Source organism: Drosophila montana, unplaced genomic scaffold (genome assembly GCF_035044405.1).
Source record: "Drosophila montana isolate Dmon_TW-CO22-7 unplaced genomic scaffold, ASM3504440v1 contig_3319_1, whole genome shotgun sequence".
In the NCBI taxonomy this organism is placed as follows: domain Eukaryota; kingdom Metazoa; phylum Arthropoda; class Insecta; order Diptera; family Drosophilidae; genus Drosophila; species Drosophila montana.
Window position 1 is genome coordinate 574282 of NW_026998204.1, and position 13951 is coordinate 588232.

Genomic DNA, 13951 nt, shown 5'->3' on the forward strand with positions numbered 1-13951 from the left:
TGGGCTGGGCCTGATCCTGATTCAGGTTGTTCTATGCAAAGTTGGCGCTCGCGCTGTGTTTTGCCAGTCGCTCAGCAGCGTTTGCAGAAGGCAGCAGTTGGCAGTTGTCAGTTGGCCGCGTTACCCCATTTTGGCCAGAAGCTGTGCATAAACAAACACAATTGGTTAAGCAGGATGGGCAACAAAATTGTGACATTCACCGAACAGCAATTGGATGACTATCAGGTGCGAATTGCCCAGCTTTAAGCGCTTTAACCAACAAATGTTCTCGCTCTCTTTAAAAAGGATTGCACGTTTTTCACACGCAAGGAGATTCTGCGGTTTGTATATGATGATGGAATGGCCCGCCCCGCCACGGGGCGTATACGTTATTTCTGTTGTGTTAATATAATAAGCGGCAACTATTTTCCGTTCAAACACGAAGCTGTGGCGCCATTGTTTGGCGCAACCTTTTGTTGTGGCACTCAGCAAAAATACACACACACACACACACACACACATTCGCACACACACACACTGGCACAACAAAGCCTTTCATCAAGCGCCTGCGTTTGCTCTCTCCCCTGGACGCAGCGTGCATAAACGCTTTCGTGAGCTGCGTCCGGATTTGGTGCCACGCCAAATGACCGAGGGTCAGGCCTCAAGTGTCAAGGTTCCACGCGAATGCATTGAGAAGATGCCCGAGTTGCGTGAGAATCCCTTTCGGCGACGTATCTGTAAGTACAACAACAACAACTGCCACAACTATAACTGCCACAATGCCGCATTCATAAGCAAAAGAATTTCATTTTTATTTATGTTTTTTTCTTTGTTTTTTTGGTAAACGCCCCTTTGCCACGCCCACTTGCCACTTGCCAGGCGAGGCATTCTCACGCGATGGCCTGGGCAATTTATCCTTTGAGGACTTCTTGGATGCTTTATCCGTGTTTAGCGAGCAGGCGCCCAGAGATATTAAAGTTTTCTACGCTTTCAAAATTTATGGTAAGTTCTTTGTATACCCAGTACATATAATAGAGCCAAAAGTGGGCATATCCGAGACACTTAACTATATATAATCTTTCTTCGGGACGATGAGCTGAATCGATCATCTAATCAAGTCCGTCTGTGTGAACGCCTCACTCTTCTTCTTGATCGATAACTTTTACTAAGCGGACATATCCGAGACACTAGAGTATATATAATCTTGATCACAAGTTGAGTCGTTCATCTAGTCAGGTTCACTTCAATCTACTTCTTGGTCGATAACTTCTCTCAATTTCATATTATCGATAAATATCGAGTTTGAAGCTTGGTTTTTTGGGCATAACTCGATAAATATAAGAGCTATATGCATCAAACTTGGTTTTTAGAGTCTCGTTTAGCATACACAGCTTGAAAATATTTTATTTTTTCCATACCAGCCCGCTTTCCCCGCAAATCGCAAAGAAAAGTCATAGTTAAAGGCAGAGTCTTGTGCTTTATATTTTTTTGCCACATGTGAAGCTAGAAATTTTCACAAAGATCAGACAATAAGCATCGCAATTATTCCAGACTGCATTTTCCAGGGTATATGGCTGGGATCAGAAGAAGTCCAGCTATTGTGCTTGTATGTATGTGTGTGCACATGTATGTGTGTTTGTGTATATATGTATGTATAGAAGGAAGTTGGAATGTTAAGAACAGTGCTTAGGGTATCTAGCTAGTCGAGCACAACCGTCTGGCGCACTTTTACTCGTTCAAGTTCATGTTGTTCGTCTAGTTGTTTTTGTTGTTGTGGTGCACGCTTTTGGCCGTGTTGTTGGCCAACATTTGCGGGTTCTGTTCTGTGCATTTGCTGGCTGATTCTGTCTGCGTTTGTCTCTTTGGCATTTACAGGGAACGCAATGCCATTTGCCTAGTCGCGCCTCAGTTATTCGTGGCCCAGGTCCAAAACGCGGCCTCTTGTTGTTGCTGGGCCGCACAGTTCAAGGCCAGTCGTAAATTCTAATAAGCATTTTAATTGAAATTTAAATTACAAACTGAGGAAAAAATTGTCGCGCTGGAAATTGATTTTACAACTCGGCGGATTAACGACACCAGAACTGGCCGGCAATTAAGTGTGCACTTTAAACTAAACTAAACATCAACTAAATGCATATATTAGTTTCTCATATTTGCGAGCAAATTGAATTGGGACCTGAATCAACAGAGCTCCAAAGCAGGCCAACAAATCGAATAAAAACCGATGAATGATTGCATAAAACACAACAAATAAAATGTATTTATTGTATAATTTGTGTGACTTTGGGGCAGCTCACTGATAGCTTGATAAATTGAATTCATTTGCGATGCACAGAAATATATTTCTCATATTCATGTGCAAGCCAAAGGAGGAGCTAAACGCCTTTCCATATGGAAATCGTTTCAGCTTGGAGTTAGAGAGATCTTAGTAGAAGAATAGGGCTTAATTTCCAATAAAAGTCTGTTTGATTTTAGAACAATTTATCTTAGTTGAAAGTTTGCCAAATTTGGCAACAATATTTAAATTATTTTAAAAATATTTATTTACGTTCGGGTTTTTATTTATTGGTAGAAAATTGAGTCCAAAAAGTCGAGGCTCATTATAATATTTCAGGCAACAATTAACATGCATTTCCAACAAAAGATGTTCACTTCCAAGAGAATTAATTCGAATTTAATTAAGAATTAAATAAAACCAAAAAGTCGTTGCTTTTGGCAATAGTTTTAGCTACTTAAGCTGGTTTGAATTTGGACTCAATTCCTGCTTGGAAAACATTTTGACTTGAATTGTGGACACAAATCTGGTTTTTAGATTTAAATGCAGCATTAAGCTGGATTTTATTATAATTATAAGTAAAAGGTATTTAAGCTTAGACTAAGCTAAAATATTTTAAGATTTGGATACATTCCTTAGCTGCTTTAGGATTCACCTAGGTAAACATATTGTTTATCAGATTTTAATGCACTTTTAATGTACAGTTAAATCAACTGTCAAGCAAACATGCCTTACATAAATTGGCTTGGTTTTTGACAAAGTAAAATCCAATAATATCCTCTACAAGCGTATAAGAAGAGAATTTCGTTTGATTTCAGCTGCAAGTGCAATTAAAATGCAGCTCAATTTCTGACACATTCAAGCAACTATTTAAAGCTGATTGTGTCATTTGATTCGATTTCAAATACTTGTTGTATTTGTAGTTGCATTTGTAACCCTTAACCCTTGGCTTATCGAAGTCAGGCTTAGCTTTCACTTGGCTCGCAGTTGCAATTCTATGAAAATATTTAGAAAACAGGGCACAACGCGCTCTTGCCTCCAAGTGCATTATTAGATTGACACAAATTGAGGCATGCAACGCTGACAGCCAGCACATGCGATTATGCAACACACACACACACACACAGATATGCATATATGTATATATGTGAAGAGATATGCATATGTAGCTGCATAGGAATATGTGCTCGTAACTTAGTTTTGCACACATCAGTTGACTTTTATGCATGAAAATGTCAACTGTGTTAATACGACACGCGCACACACTCACACACACACACACACACACACACACACACACACACATCTGTTGTGCGACCCGCAGTACTTATGCATGTCTGGGCACGACATTGCAGATTTCGATCAAGACGGCTTCATTGGGCACGCCGACCTGATGTCCTGCCTGACAACAATGACCAAAAACGAGCTAAGTCCGGAGGAGCACCAACAGATTGCCGACAAGGTAATCGAGGAGGCGGACGTCGACGGCGACGGCAAGCTATCAATATTGGAGTTCGAGCATGTCATACTGCGCGCCCCCGACTTTCTCTCCACCTTCCACATTCGAATATAAAAACTGCATGCTACTAAAAGACAATATTTGTAGTTTTACTTGTGTTTTTTTTTTTATTATTGAATTGCTGTTGTTGCACGCAGTTGCTGCCTCTGCCTCTGCCACATTGCATAAAAATGCCATCAGTGTGATTAAGTCGGGGCAATTGTCGTGACAATGTGCATGTCAAATGTCACAGCTGCAGTCGTTATAATATTTATAAGCCACGTGTATGCATATGCTACAAAGTACCAATACGACAACCGACAAAGCTTGCACGGCCCGCAGATGCCCTGTAAAAAGACTAGCGAGAGTGGCCTTAATGAAGTGTGAGGAAAAGTCGTTTAAATCTGTTTAAAGTAAATTGCAAACCTGAAGTCATGAAGTTTGCGAGGCTTAGTTCTGTGAGCGTCAGACTGGCAAGCGTAAAGTCGCTGGTTCAAATACAGCAGCAGTTTTTTGTATTTTCCTAAACAATTTAGTATTCACAAAGAAGAAGCTATTGAATGTGTTGGGCTATGGAGAGGCCTTATGAGTAATTAAGATATATGAGGAGTTTTAGCTGAGAGAGAAGGTTTGGCATCTGGCTGAAGCTGTATCAAAGTCCAGCCTCAAGTTACGGCAGGTCAAACCGATTTACTCAGGTTTTTGATACAATAAATAGAATGCAGTTAAAATCTATATACCCTGTTTTACTTATGACTATGGGTAAGGTATGCTGGATGCAGCCACAGACGGGCCGCAGTGGACACGGCTGTTGCCGTCTCTGCAGCTGACCCCAATAATGGGGCAAGTAGTCAATAGCCAGAGAGATTTGGCCGACCTGTGTGTGTGTGTGTGTGTGTGCGTGTGTGTGTGTGCTGTCAAAGTTTTATCAATTTGGCAATTTGAGCTTAAAGTTGTTTGTGGCCAATGCGTGTGTTTTGGCGTTTTTATTAGCCAGCCAAAAGCTGTGCGGCAACATGCAATTATTGTAATTGCTTTTGTTGCAACTGCCACCTATATATGTACATATATGCAACCAAAAGGGGCTAATGCGCAGCTCTCGAACCCTGTGGCAGCCTTTAGCTAATTGGCTTGGCATTAAATTGCATTTGCAGCATATTCCGGAAAATGTTATATCTAGCCCCTCTCTCACCCCTCTCTCACTCCCTCCAGCTGCATATAATTAAAAGTGAAGCTAAATCGTTAATCGCATAACATTTACACTGAAATCAGTTTTTTTTTTATTTTTGCATAGTTTTTCAATTTACTGTTATTTAAATCACGTTCAATTCATATTTAATTTAGTTTACTATTTAATAATACGCATAATTACATACATATTCATTTTCGTGTTTTACATAATAATATATATATTTTTGTATTTCTTTTTTTTTGTGGTTTTTCATTTGCATTTGCTGTGTTTAAATTTAGGCTTAAAGATTAGAAGAGAGTCTATTACAAGTACTATATGCCATATAATTGTGTTTAATGCGTGTATCTATATATGTATGGACTCGGGTGTGTTACGCGAGCATTACGTATTCAAATTAATCCATTTGATGTCGTCTCATCAAATTCATTAATTAATTGTGCATTTAAAACTGTACGGTTTGTGGCTGATACATTTAGCTATATGATTCGTTTATGTATTTCTTGCATAGTTTATTTCCATTCAAACAATATATGTTTGCATGCATGCATGCATGCATGTACGCATGTGTGCATGCATGTGTGCATGCACGCATGTATGCATGTGTGCATTTATGCATGTATGTATATATGTAGGAGCGAGTAGAGGCAAAAGAACTAAACAGAGAAGAGCTATACACAAAAACAACAACACTTAAGTTTACATCTACTAAGCTTACGTTTACATAGTAACTATATAAGATATATATATATGTATATGTATAGTTGTGTATATATATCAAGATTTAAGCATACCAAAAATTATTGTGAGCCTTAAAGTTCTTCCATAGGCAACTCTGAGCGCTATGCAAAAATGTTTGTTTTTTATACAATTCTTCTTCTTCTTCTTCTTATTTGTTTTTTCTTTTCCTTGACTTTTATCAATTCGTATACGTTGTGTGTGTGTGATTTTTTTTCTGCTTGAATATTTATATTATAATTGTTTACTAATTGCTAAGGAATTAATTCGTTGAGTTCGGGCAGAACTACTTTCTTTTTTTTAATGTTTTACGCTTAATTTTAATACATTTATGGATTCGTATAGGGTTTTAGTTGCGCTAGTTGATGCCACTAAAGTTAGCTCAAGTTCCGCTCTCGTATACATGGTTTACATTCATTATAGTCTTTTTTTTATGTTAAAAAAAAAATAAGTGTCTGAGAGAAGAAAAGAAAACCGAAGGTAAACTAATGTAAACTGATAAATTGTACAATTGGTTAAAGTTCAAACTAAAACTTGTTGCTGCGCCCTGTGGCTGTCAAACTGTTTTTAGAACTCGTGACTGCCGCAATTGGAAAAACCGTAATCCGAAAAGCTTTCAAAGCTTTTCAACAAATTTCAGTAGACCGAATTGTGGTGCTCGTAATTGTTGTGTGCGGCGGCGGCGTGATGCAAATAGGAAGGAATTGCTGTTGCGTTTAGTTCGGATGCTCGCCGCCGCAGCGCTGCAATGCTGTGTCCCCGCCAGACATCCTCGTCGGTGGCGCCATCTGGCGACTGCATGGCCTGGTGACAGTGCGGCAGCAAATTGCCGCTATCCTGTTGCTGCTGCTGTTGTTGTTGATGTTGTTGCTGCTGTTGTTGCTGCTGCTGCTGCTGCTGCTGCTGTTGTTGCTGCTGTGTTGGTGTTGCTGACTGCTGCTGGTGCGTTAGGGTTTGTTGGTGTGGCTGTTGCTGCTGCTGCGGTTGGTGTGCTTGCTGTTGTTGCTGCTGCTGCTGCTGTTGCTGCTGTTGTTGGTGGTGCGTCTGCAACAGAAGTTGTATGTTAGTTAACATTTTGGGTTTGTGTCTCGGCTGCAGGACTACTCACCATAGGCTCGCCGTTGAGCTCGTTCTGTGTGGGCTGCGCGGAAAGCGGCGGCGGCGTCACCGATGAGCAGCTGTTCATGTTGGGCGGCGTGGTGGCGCTCGGGGAGCCGCCCGGTCCGCAGCTTACCCCCCCGCCCACGCTGTGCTGATACATCATCGAGTCGCCTAAGAGCGAGAGAGAGAGAACAATTAAAGACACGCAACAGAGTCTAGAAAACCGCCCAAAAAAATAATAAAGAAATAAACTAAAGTGTAACAATGAAAACTTTGAAAGAAGCAAAAAAAAACCTGTCTCCAAAATATCAATTAGCACAACTATACGAAATCAAATAAAAACTCAAAGTCGGAGACGGAGACGTGCCGTACAGAATGCCTTTGGGGCATTCCTGAAAATTAAACGACTGCCTGTTAATTGGGCGAGCAAATACACAAAAATCCAAAGCGAAAAACGCCAGAGAGCTCTATAAATTATTCGTATGTTTCTGCTTTTATTTTTGTATCTTTTTTCTGGGTGCTACCGAAAAAAAAGTGTTATGAGTTCAAAGAAATGAAAACGTTGTCGTGTTTGGGCAATTGTCAGCAGAACTGGATTGTATCGAGAGCTAAGTAAATAAATCGGTGGGGGGAAAATGAAATATATAAAAAAAATGAAGTAAAGCGCCAAAAAGTGTCAACGCTTTTTCATGCAAATGGAAAGTTTTTGTTTTTTTTTTGTTTTTCATGTGATTTTAATTAGGGGTTGTCTTGGGGCGTGTTTGGGGGCACCTACCCAAAGCGTTCAGGCCATAGTGCTGATAGGTGCCGGCACCGAGGGCGGAGCCCATGTTAATGCCCGAATTGAGGCCGCTATTCAGCGTGGACGAAAGCGGCGAGGTTTGATTTAGCTGACCGAAGCCTGTTCATAGTTGTTGTCGTTGTCGTTGTTGTTGTTGTTGGAGGACAGGATATAGTTAGACGTTTCGCTTTTGGTTAGTTCAATTTGTGCACTCACCTGCCGTCATGGGATTGACGCCGACGCTCCAGCGATCGCCGCCGAACATGCCCGTGCCGCACAGGCCGTCGCCCATCGCAATGTTCGTGATGTTTGCCCCAAACGGGGGCAGGCCGTGCGAGGGCAGCAGGGCGCCCGGTGTGCGGAACACATTTGTTGTCTTCTTGCGCTTCTTCCACTTGGCGCGACGGTTCTGGAACCAGACCTGTAATCAAAAGCGACAATGTTTTTTTTTAGTAATATGTCAAAGTTTTCTTTAACTGGGAGGATATGGCAATTATTTGCTTGATAAATTTTATAAATTTTGGATAATTATTTATTAATTATTTAATTATTTATATTTATTATCATAGTCTGTAGTGGGACATATTAAAACGTTTGGGTCTAATTGACTGCGCAATATTCTGTTTTACAGTGCCTAAAGTCACAGTTTGAAAGCCACATAATAAGCAATATTCTATTAACAATGCCTTAATTCGCAGTTTGAAAGCCACATATTCTATTTTACAGTGCCTTTGGGAACAGTTTGAAAATCATATACTAAGCAATATTCTGTTAACAGTGCCTAAAGTCGCAGATTGAGCGCAACATATTCTGTTTTACACCGCTTAAAGTCACAGTTTGAAAGTCACTCACTAAGCAATATTCTGTTTTACAGTGCCTTCAGTCACAGTTTGAAAGCCACATACTAAGCAACTCAGTTTGACAGTCACGGGCGACATAATTAAAATGCGCTTTTAAACTATTTTTCCAGCTGTAATTGATTTTGATTATACCACAAGTGATTGTCAAACTGTACGCCCAAGGAAGTGACTTTCAAACTGTACGTGGGAAATCTGTTTAGTTGTATTTTGAAATGTTTGCTCAGGGTTTGAATATGCCGGAAATATAGTAACACTTGATTTTGAGCGTAGCTCTTTAGTTTAACTAGTAAGGTATAAAATTGTGCTATAAATCGATTTAGCCGCAGTTAAATGTTGGATATATGCACGTTTTATATGTGTTCTATAAATGTAGTCTGTCTTTAACACTCTCTGAATTGCATAAATAAAACCTAAGCGAATTGCTTATTTATTTTTTGCTTTAAATAAAGCGATTTTGGCTTGATTGCAGCTTAATTTGCTCCAACTTGGACGCAGCCAATTAAAGCTGATGCCAGTTAAAGCCTTAAGTCCGCGGCCAAATGGGCTCAATGTGTGCGTATGTGTGTGTGTGTGCGTGTGTGTGTACATGTGTTGTCTGCTTGTAAAGCGACTTCTCGTACATGGTCTTAATCGAGATCAATTACCGTCGTGACAGTCAAAACATGTCTCGACGCACACACACTCGCACACTCGCACACTCGCACACACACACGCGCATAAATTCCATATGTAAATTCTTTATAGTCGTAGTCGTCACAGAGAACAAGGCAACAATTTGGCAGCAGCTGCCTCACACAGCCCCAACGCATCTTTGGTCAGCCGCATTCGCTTTTGTCTTATCGGCAGGTATTGCCTTGGCCAAATGCGGGGCTGGGCGTAGGGCCAGGGCCAGGGCCAGGGCCAGGGGGAAGGGGTAGGGGACGCAGGCGGAGACAGCGGTCCGAGGCCCATGTCGGATGTTGCGGGTTGTTTGAAATTGGCATTTCCATATATGCATAAGAAGCAGGCGGCAGGACTAACGGGCTGCTGTGTAGACATGTTGAGGTTTTGACATTTACAAGCAGCATCACACACACACACACACGCACACACACACACTCGCACGCGCACGCCTGCAAATTACTTGGCGAAAAGTGTTGCCTGCTTTTAGGGGCTAGCAGCGACTGCAGCGAACGTTTCTCAGAAAATATACATAACTAGAAAAAAAAGAAGAAGGAAAACGTAGCTAAATGAAGCTTCGCTGAGTGAATGACTTGTGACATGAAAACAATTTTTCCGCCGTGCATAACAAAGACAAAGGCAACGCAATCCGCTGGCGAATCCACATCACGCGGCCGGTTGACAACTTAACCGTGCGTCGGTTGCCTCAACGCCGTCGACATTGCCATGTCGCGCTTTTATAAATGCTGCCAGCCAGCCAGCCAGCCAGCCAGTCGTAGCAATCTTGAGCTGTCACCGCGTCGCACTGCCAGTCGCGCTGCCAGTCAGCGCCAGCGCCAGCCAACTAATGGCCAAGACGAGCAAAACAGACAACAACAACAACAACAACAACAACATAAACATAAACAGCCAAAAGCCAAGTAGAGAAGAGAAAAACATTTAAACACGGGCAGGCCGAAGCTTAAATACCCTCGCGGACACGGATTGTATAAATTGCCAGATTTAGCGGGTTTATTTATTTATCCTAGAGTTGATATAGTAGAGCGATATTGAGCTTCTTTATATACCATAATGTTTCCTTTTATTTTTGCTTAATTTAGTTATGAGTTCTTGGAAAACAAAAGGTTTTTTTTTTTGATTTTATAAATGCCCTATTTTTTCTTGTACATGGACTTAATTTGCTATCCCTACATTACTCAATTTTCTATACCTACATAGATTTAATTTTCTATCCCTACAAAGACTCCATTTTGTATCCCTTATAGACTGAAGTTTCTATCCCTACATAGAAACAATTTTCTATGCCTTATAGACTCCATTTTCTATCCCTACATAGTCTTAATTTTCTATCCCAACGTAGACTTCACATTCTCTTCCTACATTAATCCACTTTTCTATCCCTAGTTCCTAACTTAGTTATCCCAGCTTCAGGCGAATTGGCTCACATATAAGAAACATAGGGAAGCTTCTTGAGATATCTAGAAAAACAAAATACAAACTCATTCTTCGAAGGATATGAAGCATCATAGAGTTAAATGATATAGTACTGAGATGTTCAGAAACAGGCTAAAACTTATAATTTGCCAGTTATAGTAGGGATATCTTTAAATATAAAGAGAAAAGTAACATTAACGAGAAACTAACGATCGTACGATTATTTCTAAAACAGCTATAGGCTATAGAGCTTAGATCCAGCTGACTTAGACATTTTGAAGCCTGCAAAATGATTCTAGATCAAGTTTCTTATAGCTAGCTTTAAAACTGGAAGATTAGTTTGTATGCAGACAGAGAGACAGGCAGACAGAGAGATAGAGAGAGAGAGAGACAGACAGTCGGACACGACTATATACACCCGACTATTGCTGATCAAGAATATATATATTTGTAACAGCAATGAGGCGTTACAAATTTCCTTTGCAAATTCGAATGCCCGCAGGAAGAGCATTAAAAATCCGAGCCGAGAAAAGGCAAAGAAAAATGGCAACTTTTGTGCAAAGTAACTTTGCTTGTAATGCTTGCTGATGGTCCCCAGCGTATTTGTCATATGTCGGCCAGCAAACAGCCAGCCAGAGAGGGAGAGGAAGGGAGAGAGAGAGAGAGGGAGACAGAGAGAGAGAAAGAGAGGAACAATCAGCGACAGACAGCGGCAACTATTGGAGGACAGCAGCAGGATCGACAGCGTGCCACTCAGTATGCTCGCAATGTTGCACAAGGGACGCTAATGTGCCACATGGCGGGTGTGGCAGCAGCAGCGAGGCGACGGCGGCTTGACGTCGACTGCGACGTCGACAGCGACGGCGACAGCGACGGCAACGGCAGCGACCTTGACTTGTTTATGCTTTTAACGTGTTTATGCGTCGCTCTATTCATTAACTTTTAATTTAATAATTTAAGACTGCGTCTGACTGTCTGGCTCTCGCTCTCTCCCTCTCTCTCTCTCTCGCTCTCTCGCTCTCTTTGTTTACGACAATTAAATTTTGGTCGCTTCTTTTATTTTGCTTGCCACATTCGCATGTCTTTGCCTTTTTTATGTTTTGCTCGCTTTATTTATTTATCCAGTTGCTTCTGCCAGTTCTCTCTCTCTCTCTCTCTCTCTCTCTCTCTCTCGCTCTCTCTCGCTCTCTGTGTGTGCGTGTAGAAGCCAAAAGTCATTGCCTAGCTGTAGGCGCTGCGCCCATTAAATTGGCATAACGTGCATGACGTGCACGGCACGCAAATAGGCGTTAAAATGTCGGTTAAACAAAACATTTATTTTTTATGCAAACACATACGTGTGTGTGTGAGGGGTGTGTGTGTGTGTGTGTGTGTGTGTCTGTGCGCCAGACACTGTGCATGTTGCTTTATTTTCTTTTTACCCAACCCCGCCTCTCTCCTTCCCCCTCTCTCTCTCTCTTTCTCTCGCTTATTGACGCTCCTTTAGCCGCGTTAAATTGTGTTTTGACGGTAATTTTTTAAGCTTCGCCCTTATGCATAAATTATCAGACGCGAGCGACTGCCTGCAAGGGGCGGGGCTCTTTTTTTTATATTTTTGTGGCCTCCAATAAATAAAAGATTTGATTTATTGGATTATGAAATAGAGACACAAAAGACGAGCTATAAAATAGCTAAATATAAAGACTATAAAATTTGATTTGTGCATAAATATTTAAAGTATTTAAGAAAACAGATTGAAGTGCGGGATTTAGTGTAGGAAGACACATATAATATATATGTATATAATTTTAAATAGCTCAGAGAAGATATGTATGTATCTATAAGGTATAATATTATATATCTAGATAATATATATCTATATATCTATAAAAAATAATTTAGATTTCAATTTCGATCAATCTTTTCGATATCGAAATGGATTTCTTTAATTTGAGGCCGTTTAAATCATGTCGCATTTAAGAGTTAAGAGATAGATATAATATATCCAAAAGTTTAAATAGCTCAGAGAAAAGAAAGATAAGAGACTAAACTGGAGTTCAATTTCGATCAAACTTTTTGAAGTCGAAATGGATTTCTTTATTTCGATTCCGTTTAAATAATGTCGCATTCAAGAGTTTTGGCTTTGAACATATAATAGAAAACGAATTACTATCGATAAGAAATGATAACTATTTGAAATATATGTGGACTCTATTTGAAACGACTCGAAATGTATTCAAATTTACTCTTCCAAACCAATCTTAATTTTAAACGGAATGAAATACTCAAAAAACACGACTTGTTTCATCAAGAGCCATGAGATAATTTTAGTTTCTTTTAATACCGAAATAAGTTTCTGATGTTGCACACATTTGGCATTCCTGCACTTGCCACATGCAAATGCAATTTCAGGCCAAAAAAGACTACAAAGAAAACCCACCCCGCTGCCCAAAAGCCACCCCGGCTTGATTTCTGCTCTGTCGCAAATGGAACGGAACGCAATCAGAGCTGAGGGCGAAAGCAAAAGCCGGTTTACCGAAAAATTTCAGCCATATGCTGCGAACAAAAGCATTTTCATGTTTGGACTTTTAATTTTCACTTGCGACTGACACCAACAAGCAACAGCAAAAAAAAGACACCACCAAAAGGTCAGACAGACAGACAGACAAAAGGTGTGAGGACAACAACAACAACAATAACAAGAGCAAGAAGAAGCAGGCGGCAGGAAACTGTTGCAAATAATAAATGAGTCAAGTTCATGAAAAAGCAATTTCTTGCGGCAGGCCACAAATATTAGCACCAGCAACAACAACAACAACAACAACAACAACAACAACAACAACAGGAGCAGGAGCAGGAGCAGGAGCACCCACAATGTGCTCATCCGGCGCAGCCCAGCCCAGCCCAGAGGCTCGCCCAAAAAGGGGGTTGCTTGCAAGTCCGAAATTAAGTAGCTGCCAAATGACATGCAGCGGGTCGTGTGGGAAAGGGAGAGGGGGAGGGGGGGGGGAAGGGGGGGGGGTGAAACTGAGCCAAATGGGATAACAAGTGATTTGCTTTGATTTTATGACTGCGGCCTGGGTCGGCGGGCTCGCTCAGTTAAGGGGGGCGGCTGGTGTCAAAGACCCAATGCTATTTTTATTATCAACGTGAACCTGTTAACTGCCTCTGTGTGTGTGTGCGAGTGTGTGTGTGTGTGTGTGTGCGTGCGATTGCCAGCCATTTATAATGGTCTGTCATATGGCAAATCTGTGAAATTTTCGGCTAAGCCTTGTTGCCGTCGTCTCAGCGGCTCGTTATGCAACATTAATTGCACATTATGGCTAATAAACAGCTGTCACACTGCCCGCCCGCACACTCAGGGTCAGCACAATAGGTACACCAAGCACAACTTTACTTTAGAAGCAAATATGTTCAATTATATATTGGAAATTGGCAGGAGATATCACGCTTAAAA

The 13951-nt window shown here is 41.0% G+C and overlaps 2 protein-coding genes across 3 annotated transcripts in view; one reads left to right on the top strand and one right to left on the bottom strand.

Annotated features, from left to right (window-relative positions):
* The window catches only part of Cib2 (Calcium and integrin binding family member 2), an 18031-nt gene continuing 4080 nt past the window's right edge, over nucleotides 1–13951 (top strand). The window contains exons 1-5 of one of the 2 annotated variants that reach the window (XM_064690980.1): nucleotides 1–225; nucleotides 286–320; nucleotides 574–716; nucleotides 859–981; nucleotides 3610–3827. In XM_064690980.1, coding sequence (XP_064547050.1) covers nucleotides 34–225; nucleotides 286–320; nucleotides 574–716; nucleotides 859–981; nucleotides 3610–3827 — 711 coding nt within the window. In that variant the 5' untranslated portion in view covers nucleotides 1–33. Of the gene's footprint in view, nucleotides 226–285; nucleotides 321–573; nucleotides 717–858; nucleotides 982–3609; nucleotides 3828–13951 lie in introns of those variants that run through there. The other variant, XM_064690981.1, reaches the window with a different exon arrangement.
* otp (orthopedia) overlaps nucleotides 5734–13951 on the bottom strand; it is a 27726-nt gene continuing 19508 nt past the window's right edge. The window contains exons 5-8 of the mRNA XM_064690982.1: nucleotides 7778–7982; nucleotides 7556–7681; nucleotides 6788–6951; nucleotides 5734–6723 (exon numbers count right to left, since the gene is read on the bottom strand). Coding sequence (XP_064547052.1) covers nucleotides 6316–6723; nucleotides 6788–6951; nucleotides 7556–7681; nucleotides 7778–7982 — 903 coding nt within the window. The 3' untranslated portion in view covers nucleotides 5734–6315. The remainder of the gene's footprint in view (nucleotides 6724–6787; nucleotides 6952–7555; nucleotides 7682–7777; nucleotides 7983–13951) is intronic.